The sequence below is a fragment of the Scyliorhinus canicula genome, chromosome 8 (assembly GCF_902713615.1).
Source record: "Scyliorhinus canicula chromosome 8, sScyCan1.1, whole genome shotgun sequence".
NCBI classification, from domain to species: Eukaryota; Metazoa; Chordata; class Chondrichthyes; order Carcharhiniformes; family Scyliorhinidae; genus Scyliorhinus; species Scyliorhinus canicula.
In genome coordinates, this window is record NC_052153.1 from 199,635,845 (window position 1) to 199,654,490 (window position 18,646).

General features: G+C 50.4%; 1 protein-coding gene across 1 annotated transcript in view; it reads right to left on the reverse strand.

Annotated features, from left to right (window-relative positions):
- Window positions 1-18,646, reverse strand: part of nup155 (nucleoporin 155) — a 279,092-nt gene that overhangs the window by 235,718 nt on the left and 24,728 nt on the right. The window contains exons 6-7 of the mRNA XM_038803930.1: window positions 17,252-17,343; window positions 388-485 (exon numbers count right to left, since the gene is read on the reverse strand). Of these exons, the coding sequence (XP_038659858.1) occupies window positions 388-485; window positions 17,252-17,343 (190 nt within the window). The remainder of the gene's footprint in view (window positions 1-387; window positions 486-17,251; window positions 17,344-18,646) is intronic.

Consider the following 18,646-nt stretch of genomic DNA (forward strand, 5'->3'; position numbering starts at 1 on the left):
GGTTTTTACGACAATTGACAATGGTTTCATGGTCATCATCAGGCTTTTAATTCCAGATTTTTATTGAATTCAAATTCCACCATTTGCCCTGGTGGGATTTGAACCCGGGTCCTCGGAGAATTACCCTGGCTCTCTGGTTTACCAGTCCAGTGACAATACCACTTCGCTGCCTCCCCGAATGGTCCTAAATGATCAGTGTTGCTGAATTCAAACTTCCCCACATCTTCAGCAGTGTCACACAATCATCCTCAGTACTGGACCTCCAGCCATATCAAACTCGCTCAGTCCTAACACCATGTCTGCATCACACACAGTTTGCAGTACTGCACCCATCAACTTTGCAGAAGCACTGTGTTCACTGAATGAACCAACCCTGCAACTTCTCACCTGCATGTGTAACAGCCATCAGATGGCAATCCACAGACTCCGAGCTCTCAATCACTGCAATGTGGACAATCGGTTTGAAGACAGCACGGTCTATGGTCCTGGGATGGACAAAGGATCAGAAACAAAAACATCAATACAATATTGCAGTATCACTAACACAAGCATTTGTTTCTTTACTGTGGGCCTTCTTGGCATGGCCATCATTTGCTCCCCACCCCTAACTGAGTGCCAAGCTTAGCCATTTTAGAGGGGGGCATTTCAGAGTCAACCCCATTGCTGTGGGTCTGGAGTCACATGTGGGCCAGACCGGGTAAGGACGACAGATTCCCTTCCCTCAAGGACATCAGTGAACCAGATGGGTTTTTTACGACAATCAACAAAGGTTTCATGGTCACCTTTACTGAGACGAGCTTTTAATTCCAGATTTATTGATTGAGGCCTTTGGATTACTCGTCCAGTGACATGAAAATGAAATGAAAACAAAAACGCTTATTGTCACGAGTAGGCTTCAATGAAGATACTGTGAAAAGCCCCTAGTCGCCACATTCCGGCGCCTGTTCGGGGAGGCTGGTACAGGAATTGAACCGTGCTGCTGGCCTGCCGTGGTCTGCTTTAAAAGCCAGCGATTTAGCCCAGTGTGCTAAACCAGCCCCTAACATTGCTCCCATCGCACCGTCTCCCATATCCAAGTCAGAAAGAGATAAAAGCGACGTCTACACACAGCAATATTCCAGAGAGGGGAATCACACGCAGAAAATAGACACATGCACACCCAAACAAAGGCAGAATAATATCCCTGAGAACAGGTATACACACAGGAATATCCCTGAGAACAGGTATACACACAGGAATATCCCCGAGAATGGGTATACACACAGGAGTATCCCTGAGAACGGGTATACACACAGAAGTATCCCTGAGAACAGGTATACACACAGGAATATCCCCAAGAACAGGTATACACACAGGAATATCCCTGAGAACAGGTATACACACAGGAATATCCCCGAGAACGGGTATACACACAGGAGTATCCCTGAGAACGGGTATACACACAGGAATATCCCTGAGAACGGGTATACACACAGGAATATCCCTGAGAACGGGTATACACACAGGAGTATCCCTGAGAACAGGTATACACACAGGAATATCCCCGAGAATGGGTATACACACAGGAATATCCCAGAGAACGGGTATACACACAGGAGTATCCCTGAGAACGGGTATACACACAGGAATATCCCTGAGAACGGGTATACACACAGGAATATCCCTGAGAACGGGTATACACACAGGAATATCCCCGAGAATGGGTATACACACAGGAATATCCCCGAGAATGGGTATACACACAGGAATATCCCAGAGAACGGGTATACACACAGGAGTATCCCTGAGAACGGGTATACACACAGGAATATCCCTGAGAACGGGTATACACACAGGAATATCCCTGAGAACGGGTATACACACAGGAGTATCCCTGAGAACGGGTATACACACAGGAATATCCCTGAGAACGGGTATACACAGGAATATCCCCGAGAACAGATATACACACAGGAATATCCCCGAGAACGGGTATACACAGGAATATCCCTGAGAACGGGTATACACACAGGAATATCCCCGAGAATGGGTATACACACAGGAATATCCCCGAGAATGGGTACACACACAGGAATATCCCCGAGAACGGGTATACACACAGGAATATCCCAGAGCGAAGGGGTACACACAGGAATCTCCCAGAGCGAAGGGGTACACACAGGAATATCCCAGAGCGAAGGGGTACACACAGGAATATCCCAGAGCGAAGGGGTACACACAGGAATCTCCCAGAGCGAAGGGGTACGCACAGGAATCTCCCAGAGCGACGGGGGTACACACAGGAATCTCCCAGAGCGAAGGGGTACGCACAGGAATCTCCCAGAGCGAAGGGGTACACACACAGGAATCTCCCAGAGCGAAGGGGTACGCACAGGAATCTCCCAGAGCGAGGGGGTACACACAGGAATATCCCAGAGCGAGGGGGTACACACAGGAATATCCCAGAGCGAAGGGGTACACACAGGAATCTCCCAGAGCGAGGGGGTACACACAGGAATCTCCCAGAGCGAAGGGGTACACACAGGAATCTCCCAGAGCAAAGGGGTACACACAGGAATCTCCCAGAGCGAAGGGGTACACACAGGAATCTCCCAGAGCGAAGGGGTACACACAGGAATCTCCCAGAGCGAAGGGGTACACACACAGGAATCTCCCAGAGCGAAGGGGTACACACAGGAATCTCCCAGAGCGAGGGGGTACACACAGGAATCTCCCAGAGCGAAGGGGTACACACAGGAATCTCCCAGAGCAAAGGGGTACACACAGGAATCTCCCAGAGCGAAGGGGTACACACAGGAATCTCCCAGAGCGAAGGGGTACACACAGGAATCTCCCAGAGCGAAGGGGTACACACAGGAATCTCCCAGAGCGAAGGGGTACACACAGGAATATCCCAGAGCAAAGGGGTACACACAGGAATCTCCCAGAGCGAAGGGGTACACACAAATGCTTGCGGCCAAGACAATCTAACCACTCTCCCTTGACACGAAATGGCATTCTCATCGCTGAATTCTCAACCATCAGCATCCTGGGGTTTACTATTCATCAAAAATTAACTGGACCAGCCACAAAAATACTGTGACTGGGAAAAATAGGTCCCAGCTTGGAATTCTGCGGCGGCTAATTTAATTCCTGACAGAAAGTTTGACAAATGTCTCCAAGATCTGAGTCAGGAGTACATTTTGTTTATGGGATAAATGCAACGGCAGCAACTCTGGTTCGACACCACTGACAACAAAGCAATCTGCTTCATCAGCGGCACGGTAGCACAGTGGTTAGCACTGTTGCTTCACAGCTCCAAGTACCCGGGTTCGATTCCCAGCTTGGGTCACTGTCTGTGCGGAGTCTGCACGTTCTCCCCTTGTCTGCGTGGGTTTCCTCCGGGTGCTCCGGTTTCCTCCCACAAGTCCTGAAAGACGCGCTGTTAGGTGAACTGGACATTCTGAATTCTCCCTCTTGTGTACCTGAACAGGTGCCGGAATGTGGCGACTAGGGGATTTTCACAATAACTTCATTGCAGTATCAATGGCAACCTACTAAGTGTGGGCTCAGAGCAGGGTTCACAGCCTGGGTGAAACTCCTGTACAATGTCCCCAAGGTGAATGTCGGGACCAACACCACCAGCTCTGAATACTTCCAGCTGCACAGAGGCACCAGGCAGGGATGCCCGCTGTCCCCACTCCTGCTCATTTTTTACAAATTTAATTTTCAGGGTGTGGGTGCCACTGGCTAGCCCAGCACATATTGTTCACCCCAGGTTGCCCTCAAGAAGGTTGTGGTGTACTGCATTCTTGAAATCGCTGCAGTCCTTGAGGTACAGGTATGCCTACCGTTAGGGAGGGAATTCCTGGATGTTGAGCCAGCGGCAGTAAAGTAACAGCAATAAAGAAGAAACCAGGGTTAAAAAGCGGCAAAGGAAATTGATGGAGTTGAACTGTTGACACTTCAATGCAGGGAGTATTACAAACAAGGAAGATGAGCTAAGGGCACAAGGTAGACACATGGCAAAAGGATGGCATTTACATAACATATGTGGCAAGAAGAGGGGCAAAATTAGCAGCTCAATATCCCTGGTTAGAGTTTTTCAGACCTCCTGCAACCATGTTTCAGTGATCCCCACCAAATCATACCCATCAAGTCTCTGCGCCGTCAGCTCATTGACCTCATTCCGAACACTGCGAGCATTTAGGTGCAAGGTTTTTAAATATGTCAGACTGATCAGTCTTTCCCTTGCAGGATTGTCTTGTGCATTACGCTTTTCACACATTCTGACCTCCTTTATTAGTTTCTGATAACACTCGGCCTCATCCCCAACTTTCACTCCCGTCTCCTTACATTTTTATATTTTATGTTTTATTACCTCTCCGTAGTTGTTAGACTGGCCCTGCCTGTTTATCCTATTAAAGGGCAGCACGACCACACAGTGGTTAGCACGGTTGCTTCTCAGCACCAGGGTCCCAGGTTCGATTCCAGCTTGGGTCACTGTCTGTGCGGAGTCTGCAAGTGGGTTTCCTCTGGGTGCACTGGTTTCCTCCCACAGTCCAAAGACATCTCAGATCGTGTTTTCGGGATCCTTAAGGGGGAGGGGGAGCAGCCCCAAGTCATGGTCCACATAGGTACCAACGACATAGGTAGGAAAAGGGATAGGGATGTAAGGCAGGAATTGAAGGAGCTAGGGTGGAAACTTAGAGCTAAAACAAACAGAGTTATTATCTCTGGGTTGTTACCCGTGCCACGTGCTAGCGAGTCGAGGAATAGGGAGAGAGAGCAGTTGAACACGTGGCTGCAGGGATGGTGCAGGAGGGAGGGTTTCAGATTCCTGGACAATAGGGGCTCATTCTGGGGTAGGTGGGACCTCTACAAACGGGATGATCTACACCTGGACCAGAGGGATACTAATATCCTCGCGGGGAGGTTTGCTAATGCTCTTCGGGAGGGTTTAAACTAGTTCAGCAGGGGATTGGGAACCTGAATTGTAGCTCCAGTACACAAGAAGCTGAGAGTAGTGAGGTCATGAGTAAGGTTTCAAAGTTGCAGGAGTGTACCATCAGGAAGGAAGGTGATCTAAAGTGCGTCTACTTCAATGCCAGGAGCATCCGGAATAAGGAAAGGAAAGGCTGATGGACTTGAGGTTGTTTTCGTTAGAGAGAAGAAGGTTAAGAGGTGACTTAATAGAGGCATACAAAATGATCAGAGGGTTAGATAGGGTGGACAGCGAGAGCCTTCTCCCGCGGATGGAGGTGGCTAGCACGAGGGGACATAGCCTTAAATTGAGGGGTAATAGATATAGGACAGAGGTCAGAGGTGGGTTTTTTACGCAAAGAGTGGTGAGGCCGTGGAATGCCCTACCTGCAACAGTAGTGAACTCGCCAACATTGAGGGCATTTAAAAATTTATTGGATAAGCATATGGATGATAAGGGCATAGTGTAGGTTAGATGGCCTTTAGTTTTTTTTTCCATGTCGGTGCAACATCGAGGGCCGAAGGGCCTGTACTGCGCTGTATCGTTCTATGTTCTATGTTCTATGTTCTAAGGTAGGTGAGCTTGCGGCATGGGTTAGTACCTGGGACTTCGATGTTGTGGCCATTTCGGAGACATGGATAGAGCAGGGCGAGGAATGGTTGTTGCAGGTGCCGGGGTTTAGATATTTCAGTAAGTTCAGGGAAGGTGGTAAGAGAGGGGGAGGGGTGGCATTGTTAGTCAAGGACAGTATTACGGTGGCTGAGAGGACATTTGATGAGGACTCGAATACTGAGGTAGTATGGGCTGAGTTAACAAACAGGAAAGGAGAGGTCACCCTGTTAGGGTTTTTCTATAGGCCTCCGAAAAGTTCCAGAGATGTAGAGGAAAGGATTGCAAAGATGATTCTGGATAGGAGCGAAAGTAACAGGGTAGTTGTTATGGGGGACTTTAACTTTCCAAATATTGACTGGAAACACTATAGTTCGAGTACTTTAGATGGATCCGTTTTTGTCCAATGTGTGCAGGAGGGTTTCCTGATGCAGTATGTAGATAGGCCAACAAGAGGCGAGGCCGTATTGGATTTGATACTGGGTAATGAACCAAGACAGGTGTTAGATTTGGAGGTTGGTGAGCATTTTGGTGATAGTGACCACAATTCGATTACGTTTACTTTAGCGATGGAAAGGGATAGGTATAAACCGCAGGGCAAGAGTTATTGCTGGGGGAAAGGCAATTATGATGCGATGAGGCAAGACTGAGGATGCATCGCCTGGAGAGGAAAACTGCAGGGGATGGACACAATGGAAATGTGGAGCATGTTCAAGGAACAGCTACTGCGTGTCCTTGATAAGTATGTACCTGTTAGGCAGGGAGGAAGTGGTCGAGTGAGGGAACCATGGGTTACTAAAGCAGTTGAAACACTTGTCAAGAGGAAGAAGGAGGCTTATGTGAAGATGAGATGTGATGGTTCAGTTGGGTCGCTTGAGAGTTACAAGTTAGCTAGGAAGGCTCTAAAGAGAGAGCTAAGAAGAGCCAAGCGAGGACATGAGAAGTCTTTGGCAGGTAGGATCAAGGATAACCCTAAAGCTTTCTATAGGTATGTCAGGAATAAAAAAATGACTAAGGTAAGAGTAGGGCCAGTCAAGGACAGTAGTGGGAAGTTGTGCGTAGAGTCCGAGGAGATAGGAGAGGTGCTAAATGAGTATTTTTCGTCAGTATTCACATAGGAAAAAGACAAAGTTGTCGAGGAGAATACTGAGATACAGGCTACTAGTCTAGAAGGGCTGGAGGTTCATAAGGAGGTGGTGTTAGCGATTCTGGAAAGTGTGAAAATAGATAAGTCCCCTGGGCCGGATGGGATTTATCCTAGGATTCTCTGGGAAGCTAGGGAGGAGATTGCTGAGCCTTTGGCTTTGATCTTTAAGTCATCTTTGTCTACAGGAATAGTGCCAGAGGACTGGAGGATAGCAAATGTTGTCCCCTTGTACAAGAAGGGGAGTAGAGATAACCCCGGTAACTATAGACCAGTGAGCCTTACTTCTGTTGTGGGAAAAGTCTTGGAAAGGTTTATAAGAGAGAGGATGTATAATCATCTGGAAAGGAATAATTTGATTAGAGATAGTCAACATGGTTTTCTGAAGGGTAGGTCGTGCCTCACAAACCTCATTGAGTTCTTCGAGAAGGTGACCAAACAGGTGGATGAGGGTAAAGCAGTTGATGTGGTGTATATGGATTTCAGTGAAAATGAAAAAATGAAAATCGCTTATTGTCACGAGTAGGCTTCAAATGAAGTTACTGTGACACGCCCCTAGTCGCCACATTCCGGCGCCTGTTCGGGGAGGCTGTTACGGGAATCGAACCGTGCTGCTGGCCTGCTTGGTCTGCTTTCAAAGCCAGCAATTTAGCGTTGTGCTAAACAGCCCCCAGTAAAGCGTTTGATAAGGTTCCCCATGGTAGGCTATTGCAGAAAATACAGAGGCATGGGATTCAGGGTGATTTAGCAGTTTGGATCAGAAATTGGCTAGCTGATAGAAGACAAAGTGCGGTGGTTGATGGGAAATGCTCTGACTGGTGTCCAGTTACTAGTGGTGTGCCACAAGGATCTGTTTTGGGGCCATTGCTGTTTGTCATTTTTATAAATGACCTGGAGGAGGGCGTAGAATGATGGATGAGTAAATTTGCAGATGACACTAAAGTCGGTGGAGTTGTGGACAGTGCAGAAGGATGTTACAAGTTACAGAGGTACATAGATAAGCTGCAGAGCTGGGCTGACAGGTGGCAAATGCAGTTTATTTTTTTTTTTTTAAATAATTTTTATTGAAAGAGTTTTTCCATACAAACATTTACCCCTACTAATTTTTAAATTATTTACAACACAATCCCTCTAGGCAAATATCCCTCCCTCGCCCGCCCTCTCGCGCGCACCAGTCCTCCCCCCCCCCCAGGCAACAACTTAACAAACAAGGCAGCCTACAGTTTCAGACATGAGCAGCGAGCAGACTTGCCCGCGTTACAGTCGTGCATGTCCCCCCACGACCCTTGCTGCCCCCCCCCCCTCCCCCCGGGTTGCTGCTGCCACGACCCCGAACGTCTATCTCTGATCTAAAAAGTCAAGGAAAGGTTGCCACCGCCTGGAGAATCCCTGTACCGACCCTCTCAGGGCAAATTTGATCCTTTCTAGCTGAATATAGCTAGCCATATCGTTAATCCAAGTTTCAACGCTTGGAGGCCTCGCGTCCTTCCATTGAATTAATATCCTTCGTCAAGCCACTAGGGACGCAAAGGCCAGTATTCCGGCCTCCCTAGCCTCCTGTACCCCCGGTTCTACCCCGACCCCAAAGATCGCAAGCCCCCATCCTGGTTTGACCCTGGACCCCACCACCTTCGACACCGTCCTCGCCACCCCCTTCCAGAACCCTTCCAGCACCGGACATGCCCAGAACATATGCACATGGTTCGCTGGGCTTCCCAGACATCTGACACACCTGTCCTCACCCCCAAAGAACCGGCTCACCCTTGTCCCCGTCATGTGAGCTCTATGCAGCATCTTAAATTGAATGAGGCTCAGCCTCGCACACGAGGAGGAAGAATTGACCTTCTCCAGTGCATCCGCCCACGTCCCGTCTTCTATCTGCTCTCCCAGCTCCCCTTCCCACTTGGCTTTCAGCTCTTCCCCTGATGCTTCTTCCGCCTCCTGCATTATCTTGTAGATGTCTGATATCTTCCCCCCTCCGACCCAGACCCCCGAGAGCACCCTATCACTCGCCCCCTTACTGGGGAGCAGGGGAAACCCCTCCACCTGCCGCCTAGCAAATGCCTTCACTTGTAAATATCTGAACATGTTTCCCGGGGGGAGCTCAAACTTCTCCTCCAGCCCTCCCAGGCTCGCAAACCTCCCCTCTATAAACAGGTCCTTCAGCTGCCGTATGCCCACCCTGTACCAGCTCTGAAATCCCCCGTCGATGTTCCCCGGGATAAATCTATGGTTCCCTCTTATTGGCGCCGCCAACAGACCTCCCATTTCCCCCCTGTGTCGCCTCCACTGCCCCCATATCTTGAGGGTGGCCGCCACCACCGGGCTCGTGGTGTACCTCGTGGGGGGGAGCGGCCATGGTGCCGTTACTAGGGCACCCAGGCTTGTGTTGCCACAGGACGCCCTCTCCATACGTTTCCAAGCTGCCCCCTCCCCTTCCATCATCCACTTGCGCACCATTGACACATTTGCCGCCCAGTAGTACCCCGAGAGATTGGGTAGTGCCAGCCCTCCACTGTCCCTACTCCGCTCCAAAAAGACCCTCCTCACCCTTGGGGTACCATGCGCCCACACGTAGCTCATGATGCTACTCGTCACCTTTTGAAGAAGGCCCTAGGGAGGAAGATGGGCAAGCACTGAAATAAAAACAAGAACCTTGGGAGGACCGTCATTTTGATTGACTGCACCCTCCCCGCCAGCGACAACGGTACCATGTCCCACCTCTTAAATTCCTCCTCCATCTGTTCCACCAGCCTGGAAAAGTTCAACTTGTGGAGGGTCCCCCAGTTCCTTGCCACCTGCACCCCTAAGTACCTAAAGCTCTTTCCTGCTCGCTTGAAGGGGAGTCTCCCAATACCCTCTCCCTGGTCCCCCGGGTGTATCACAAAAACCTCGCTTTTGCCCAAATTTAGTTTGTACCCCGAAAAGTCCCCAAACTCTGCTAATAGTTCCATTATCTCCGGCATTCCCCCTTCTGGGTCTGCCACGTACAGCAGTAGATCATCCGCATACAGCGATACTCGATGTTCCTCCCCTCCCCTAGTCAGTCCTCTCCACCCCCCTGAACCCCTCAGTGCCATCGCCAACGGTTCAATCGCCAGTGCGAAAAGTAGGGGGGATAGGGGACATCCCTGCCTGGTCCCTCGGTGGAGCCCGAAATACTACGACCTCCTCCCGTTTGTCACTACACTCGCCGTCGGGGCCGAGCAGAGCAACTTCACCCACTTAATAAACCCTTCCCCAAACCCAAACCGTTCCAACGTCTCCCACAGGTACTCCCACTCCACCCTATCGAATGCCTTCTCCGCGTCCAGCGCTACCACTATCTCAGCCTCCCCCTCCACTGCCGGCATCATAATTACATTCAGCAATCTCCGCACGTTCGTGTTGAGCTGCCGCCCCTTCACGAACCCCGTCTGGTCCTCATGGATTACCCCTGGCACACAATCCTCTATTCTAGCTGCCAGGATCTTTGCCAGCAACTTGGCATCCACGGGGTCTTTATCCCGCTTCAATATCAGGGAGATCAGAGCCTGCGACATTGTCGGGGGCAGAACCCCCCCCTCTCGCGCCTCATTAAAGGCTCGTACCAGTACCGGTCCCACCAAGTCCACATTTTTCTTATAGAATTCCACCGGGAACCCATCTGGCCCCGGCGCCTTCCCCGCTTGCATCTGACCTATTCCCTTGACTAGCTCCTCTAGCCCTATTGGCGCCCCCAGCCCTTCTACCAGCCCCTCCTGGACCCTTGGGAACCTCAATTTGTTTAGGAAGTCCTCCATTCCCCCTCTCCTCGTCGGTGGCTCAGACCGATACAACTCCTTGTAAAAATCCCTAAAGACCCCATTCACTTCTTGCCCCTTCTGCACTACCTTCCCGCCCCTCTCCTTCACTCCCCCAATCTCCCTAGCCGCATCTCGTTTGCGAAGCTGGTGTGCCAGCATCCTGCTCGCCTTTTCCCCATACTCATAGACCGCGCCCTGTGCCCTTCTCCACTGCGTCTCTGCCTTCCTGGTGGTCAGCAGGTCGAACTTGACCTGCAGGCTGCGCCGTTCTCCCAGCAGCCCCTCCTCTGGTGCCTCCGCATATCTCCTATCTACTTCCAATAGCTCCCCCACCAGCCTCTCCCTCTCCTGCCTCTCCTTTCTTTCTCTGTGTGCCCTTATGGAGATCAGCTCTCCCCTGATCACTGCCTTCAGGGCCTCCCAGACCATCCCCACCTGCACCTCACCCGTGTCATTCAAGTCCAGATAGCTCTCAATGCTCTTACCCTTTTACACACCTCGTCGTCCGCTAACAGCCCCACATCCAGCCGCCACAGCGGGCGCTGGTCCCGCGCCTCCCCCATTTCCACATCCACCCAATGTGGTGCATGATCAGAGATCGCAATGGCCGAGTACTCAGCTTCCCGTACCCTCGGGATCAGCCCCCTGCTCAACACGAAGAAATCGATTCTGGAGTACACTCTATGGACGTGGGAGAAAAAGGAATACTCCCTCGCCCTCGGCCTACCAAACCTCCATGGGTCTACTCCTCCCATCTGCTCCATGTACCCCCTCAGCACTTCTGCCGCTGCCGGCCTCCTATTGGTCCTTGAGCTCGATCTGTCTAGCCCGGGGTCCAGCACTGTGTTAAAGTCCCCCCCCATGATCAAGCCCCCTGCCTCCAGTCCCGGAATGAGGCCCAATAGGCGCCTCATAAAACCCGCGTCATCCCAGTTCGGGGCATATACGTTGACCATCACCACTTTCTCCCCCTGCAGCTTACCCTTCACCATCACATACCTACCCTCCTTATCCGCCACCACCTCCTCCGCCACGAACGACACCCTCTTTCCCACCAGAATCGCCACCCCCCCGGTTCTTTGCGTCCAATCCAGAGTGGAACACCTGTCCCACCCACCCCCTTCTCAGGCGAACCTGGTCCACTACCTTCAAATGGGTCTCCTGTAACATTGCTACATCAGCCTTCAGTCCCTTCAGGTGTGAGAATACCCTTGATCTCTTGACCGGCCCATTCAACCCCCCTCACGTTCCAAGTGATCAGCCGGGTCGCGGGACGACCCGCCCCCTTCCCCTGCCGATTAGCCATGTCCTGTTCCCTGCTCGCCCCGGGTCGACCCTCCCCTTCTGACCCGCTCCCCATGGCGATGTCCCCCTCCCCCCACCTCTCCAGTCCTCCACTTCCCGTTTCTGGTCTTTTCAGCAGCAACCCGGTGTCCCCCCCCCCCCCCCCCCCCCCCCCCAGGCTAGGACCCCTCCTAGCCGCGATGTACCCTCCATCGTACTCCTGTAAGTCAGCTGGTTCACGCTGACCCGGCTGCTCCTGCCACACTCCGACTCCCCCCGGCTCGGGGGGGGGGGGGCCCCCCCCCCCTTGCCACTCCTCCCTGGCCCCGCTCCAACGCGGGAAAGGTCGCCATTGCTAGCCACGCCCCTCACTCCTCCCCTCCCCCCTCCTCTGCCCCGCGCGCGGGAAAACAGAGGAAAGCCCGCGCTTTCGCCCTGCCACACCCCACCCCGCCATCTTCAGTTCCACCCCCGTCCCCGTCCATGCCTGTAAAGAACCCCCCCTAGGAGCCCATATCCCCGATCTGCTCTCCCCCCCGTCCCGCCTCCCCAACTTAACATTATAAATAACAGATAGACAACAAATAACAATGTACTTAACAGTCGCCCTCTACCAAACAGCATAAATAACCATAAATAACCATGAATAACCACAATAACAATAACTAAGGGAAGTTGGCAATGGGGGGAAAAAACATCAGAAGAAAAACCCCAAGCAAGAGTTCAAGATCCAAACAAAGAAAGAAGAAAAAAAAGGAAACCATTCCAATAAGAGTTGCACAGTTCCGACCCAGCCGAAAAAAAAAAAAACCGCTTGTTCAGCTGAAAGTACCCGAGCGGCTACGGCCGCCAAGTATCCCCTGGGTCTAATTCGAGTCCAGTTTCTCTTCCTGTACAAAGCCCCACGCCTTCTCTGGTGACTCAAAATAGTGGTGTTGGTTCCTGTAGGTGACCCACAAGCGCGCTGGCTGCAGCATTCCGAACCTGATCCGTTTTGCATGTAGCACCGCCTTCGTCCGGTTGTACCGGGCCCGCCGCTTAGCCACCTCCGCACTCCAGTCCTGGTAGACCGTCACCGTCGAATTCTCCCACTTGCTGCTCCTTTCCCTCTTGGCCCACTCCAGCACTCTCTCACGATCGCTGAGTCGCTGGAACCGCACCAGCACCGCCCTCGGGGGCTCATTTGCTCTTGGCTTCCTAGCCATGACCCTGTAGGCCTCTTCCAGCTCCAGGGGCGAAGGGACGGCCCCTGCCCCCATCAGGGAGCTCAGCATTTCTGCTACGTATCCCGGGAGGTCTGATCCCTCCAGGCCTTCTGCCAGGCCCAAGATCCTCAGGTTCTTCCGCCTCATTCGGGTATCCAGCTCCTCAAAACGGCTCTGCCATTTCAGGTGGAGTGCCTCGTGCACCTCTACCTTTCCCACGAGGACCGTGGCCTCCTCCTCCCTCACAGTCATCTCCTGCTGCAGCTCCCGAATCGACGCCTCTTGGGTCGCCTGGGCTCCCATCAGCCTGGTGGTCGTCGCATTCATTGACTCCAAGAGCTCCATTTTCAGCTCCGTAAAGAAGCGCAGGAGAGCGGCCTGCTGCTCCTCCGCCCATTTCCTCCATTCCTCGGGTGCGCCACCGGCCGCCATTTTGGTCTTCTTCCCCCGCTTTTTTTGGGGAGCTGCTGTTGCTTTCTTTACCACCCCACTCCGGGTACCGACCATAAAGTTGGTCTGGTTCTCCTCAGGGAGCCTTCCCCCACCGGGATTTGTCCTTACAGCGCCGTTGGGGCCTTCCAATCGGCCCGAAAACACCTTTGTAGCAGGAGCCGCCAAACGTGCGACTTAGCTGGTCATAACCGCAACCGGAAGTCGCAAATGCAGTTTAATGCAGAAAAGTGAGGGGTGATTCATTTTGGAAGGAATAACAGGAAGGCAGAGTACTGGGCTAATGGTAAGATTCTTGGTAGTGTGGACGAGCAGAGAGATCTCGGTGTCCATATCCATAGATCCCTGAAAGTTGCCATCCAGGTTGAGAGGGTTGTTAAGAAGGCGTACGGTGTGTTAGCTTTTATTGGTAGAGGAATTGAGTTTCGGAGCCATGAGGTAATGTTGCAGTTGTACAAAACTCTGGTGCGGCCGCATTTGGAGTATTGTGTGCAGTTCTGGTCGCCGCATTATAGGAAGGATGTGGAAGCATTGGAAAGGGTACAGAGGAGATTTACAAGAATGTTGCCTGGTATGGCGGGAAGATCTTATGAGGAAAGGCTGAAGGACTTGCAGCTGTTTTCGTTAGAGAGAAGAAGGTTAAGAGGGGACTTAATTGAGGCATACAAGATGATAAGAGGATTAGATAGGGTGGACAGTGAGAGCCTTTTTCCTCGGATGGTGATGTCCAGCACGAGGGGACATAGCTTTAAATTGAGGGGAGATAGATATAGGACAGATGTCAGAGGTAGGTTCTTTACTCAGAGAGTAGTAAGGGCGTGGAATGCCCTGCATGCAACAGTAGTGGACTCGCCAACACTAAATGCATTCAAATGGTCATTGGATAGACATATGGATGATAAGGGAATAGTGTAGAGGAACTTTAGAGGGGTTTCACAGGACGGTGCAACATCGTGGGCCGAAGGGCCTGTACTGCGCTGTAATGTTCTATGTTCTAGGTTAGGTGGATTGGCCATGATAAATTGCCCTTAAGAAAATAAGAACTAGGAGGAGTCGGCCATCTGGCCCCTCGAGCCTGCTCCGCCATTCAATGAGATCATGGCTGATCTTTTGTGGACTCAGCTTCACTTTCCGGCCTGAACACCATAACCCTTAATCCCTTTATTCTTCAAAAAACTGTCTATTTTTATCTTAAAAATATTTAATGAAGGAGCATCAACTGCTTCACTGGGCAAGGAATTCCATAGATTCACAACCCTTTGGGTGAAGAAGTTCATCCTAAGCTCAGTCCTAAATCTACTTCCCCTTATTTTGAGGCTATGCCCCCTAGTTCTGCTTTCACCCGCCAGTGGAAACAACCTGCCCGCATCTATCCTATCTATTCCCTTCATAATTTTATATGTTTCTATAAGATCCCCCCTCATCCTTCTAAATTCCAACGAGTACAGTCCCAGTCTACTCAACCTCTCCTCATAATCCAACCCCCTCAGCTCTGGGATTAACCTAGTGAATCTCCTCTGCACACCCTCCAGCGCCAGTACGTCCTTTCTCAGGTAAGGAGACCAAAACTGCACACAATACTCCAGGTGTGGCCTCCTTCGTCTTAAACTCCATCTCTCTAGCAATGAAGGACAAAATTCCATTTGCCTTCTTAATCACCTGTTGCACCTGTAAACCAACTTTTTTGCGACTCATACACGAGCACACCCAGGTCTCTCTGCACAGCAGCATGTTTTCATATTTTATCATAGAACATAGAACAGTATAGCACAGAACAGGCCCTTCGGCCCTCGATGCTGTGCCGAGCAATGATCACCCTACTCAAACCCACGTATCCACCCTATACCCGTAACCTAACAACCCCCCCTTTAACCTTACTTTTTAGGACACTACGGGAAATTTAGCGTGGCCAATCCACCTAACCCGCACATCTTTGGACTGTGGGAGGAAACCGGAGCACCCGGAGGAAACCCACGCACACACGGGGAGGACGTGCAGACTCCGCACAGACAGTGACCCAGCCGGGAATCGAACCTGGGACCCTGGCGCTGTGAAGCATTTATGCTAACCACCATGCTACCGTGCTGCCCCTGCACCATGCTATAATTTAAATAATAATCCCTTTTGCTGCTATTCCTTCCAAAATGGATAACCTCACATTTGTCAACATTGTATTCCATCTGCCAGAACCTAGCCCATTCACTTAACCTGTCCAAATCCCTCTGCAGACTTCCGGTATCCTCTGCACTTTTTGCTTTAAGTGTCCAAAAAGCTGAGATGGGGTTATGGAGATAGGATAGAGGTGTGGGGCTTAAGTGGGGGGGCTCTTTTCAAGGGCCGGTGCAGACGCGATGGGCAGAATTGTCTCCTTCTGCACTGTAAATTCTATAAAAATTCTATAAAAACCTCTTACCTTCTCCTCACCCGCTGACCTGCTGCTCTGGTTCCCATTAACCATTATACGTCTTGTAGTATTACCCTCCCTTCGGCCCCCGTTTTGCTAGTTTAAAGTTCTTTTCATGTGGATCTGCAACCATGCAGATCCACATTTAGCTGGTTTAGCACACTCAGCTAAATCGCTGGTTTTTAAAGCAGACCAAGCAGGCCAGTAGCACGGTTTGATTCCCGTACCAGCCTCCCCGGACAGGCGCCGGAATGTGGCGACTAGGGGCTTTTCACAGTAACTTAATTGAAGCCTACTCGTGACAATAATCGATTTTCATTTTTCATTTCATATAGTAATACAAGCGGAGCACAGTGTGAAATATTGGATAAAATAATCAGAATGAAAGAAGAAGTGTTGGAATCCTTGAAAGTGGATAAGTTGCCAGGGCTGGATGGATTGTTTCATGGATATTGAAAGAGGTCAGGGAGTAAACAGATGCTCTGAAGATTCTTTTCTCATCTTCACAAGACACTGGGGAGGTGCCAGAGGATCAAAGGAATGCAAACATGATTCCATTGTTCAAAATGGATATGAAGAAAATGCCAAACAATTGTAGGCAGTTAGTCTTACGTCAGTGGTGGGAAAATTGTGAGAATCAATCCTGAGAGATCGGATAAACTGTCACTTAGAAAGGCATGGATCAGTCAGGGATGGATTTGTTAAGACTATAAGAAAATAAGATAAAGGGAAGGTCATGCCATATGAGGAGCGGTTGAGGACTCTGGATCTGTACTCGATAGCGTTTAGAAGGATATGGGGGGAATCGCATTGAAGCTGAGAGGCCTGGGTAGAGTGGATGTGGAAAGGACATTTCCACCAGTAGAAAAAACTAGAACCCGAGGGCACAGCCTCAGACTGAGGCCGTACCAGCCTCCCCGAACAGGCGCCGGAATGTGGCAACTAGGGTTTTTTCACAGTAACTTCATTGAAGCCTACTCGTGACAATAAGCAATTTTCATTTCATTTCTCAAGGGACAATCCTTTAAAACTGAGATGAGGAGTTTCTTCAGCCAGAGGGTGATGAATCTTGGTGGTTAACTGTCAAGTCACCACCAACTCGTGCATTCTCCATTGCAACATCTCTACCAATCAGAGTCCACTTGCCAACCAATCAGCATTCTCTTGGCAGACAGTATAAACTATTTTCGCTTTACATTTGGTTTTCATGCGAATGGTCCTCATAACTGCAAAATGGAGAGGTCTGTTTGTTCAGCAATACTCAGGGTCACGGATACACGGAGTGAGTGCTTGTTGAGATCCCTGAGAAATATGGCATCGTCGTCTCTGATTACAAACATTCAGGGCATCATAACACTGTTCATAATGCACAAGTCCAGAGTTGACATCAGCGGGTGACATACTCACCTGGCTATGTTACCTGCTGCAGAAACTATTGAATTCTGCGATAAGCAAGCCACTCTGCACATCCCTAGGCCATCAACACCAAGGTCATACACCTGCAAAACAAAGAGTGAAAACAGCACCCTACAGGAGACCTAGCCAAATAGGACATCACACCCCTGTTAGAAGATGCAGCCACAGAATACATACAGGTGGCAGGATAACTGAAAAATCAATTACACGAAGGGAGTAATAGGACAAAGAGGAATTATCAACAACTTCTTTCTTTAAGTAAATTTAGACTATCCAAATCTTGTCTTCCAATTAAGGGGGAATTTAGTGCAGCCAATTACCTACCCTGCACATCTTCCTGGATTGTGGGGGTGAGACCCACGCAGACATGGGGAGAATGTGCAAACTCCACACAAACAGTGACCCAGAGCCGGGATCGAACCCGGGTCCTTGGCGCCGTGAGGCAGCAGTGCTAACCACTTTGCTACCATGTTGCCCAATTATCCACATTCATAATATTTCCCATTGTACGGAAAAATGAATACTGAAAATAACCATTCTTAATCAAGGGCAGCCTGACTCAGAAGAGCAAAGAGGCTTTCAAAATAATGCGACAAATTACAGCATGCCAGTCAATATTGTGCCAACAACGGGCATCAGTGTCTCTGTAACACAGTGAATGGGTGTCAGTATCTCTGTAACACAGTGAACGAGTGTCAGTGTCTCTGTAACACAGTGAACGGGTGTCAGTGTCTCTGTAACACAGTGAACGGGTGTCAGTGTCTCAGTAACACAGTGAATGGGTGTCAGTGTCTATGTAACACAGTGAACGAGTGTCAAGTGTCACTGTAACACAGTGAATGGGTGTCAGTGTCACTGTAACACAGTGAATGGGTGTCAGTGTCTCTGTAACACAGTGAACGGGTGTCAGTGTCTCTGTAACACTGAACGGGTGTCAGTGTCTCTGTAACACAGTGAACGGGTGTCAGTGTCTCTGTAACACAGTGAACGGGTGTCAGTGTCTCTGTAACACAGTGAACGGGTGTCAGTGTCACTGTAACACAGTGAACGGGTGTCAGTGTCACTGTAACACAGTGAACGGGTGTCAGTGTCACTGTAACACAGTGAACGGGTGTCAGTGTCTCTGTAACAGTGAACGGGTGTCAGTGTCTCTGTAACACAGTGAATGGGTGTCAGTGTCTCTGTAACACAGTGAACGGGTGTCAGTGTCTCTGTAACACAGTGAATGGGTGTCAGTATCTCTGTAACACAGTGAACGGGTGTCAGTGTCTCTGTAACACAGTGAATGGGTGTCAGTGTCTCTGTAACACAGTGAACGGGTGTCAGTGTCTCTGTAACACAGTGAACGGGTGTCAGTGTCTCTGTAACACAGTGAACGGGTGTCAG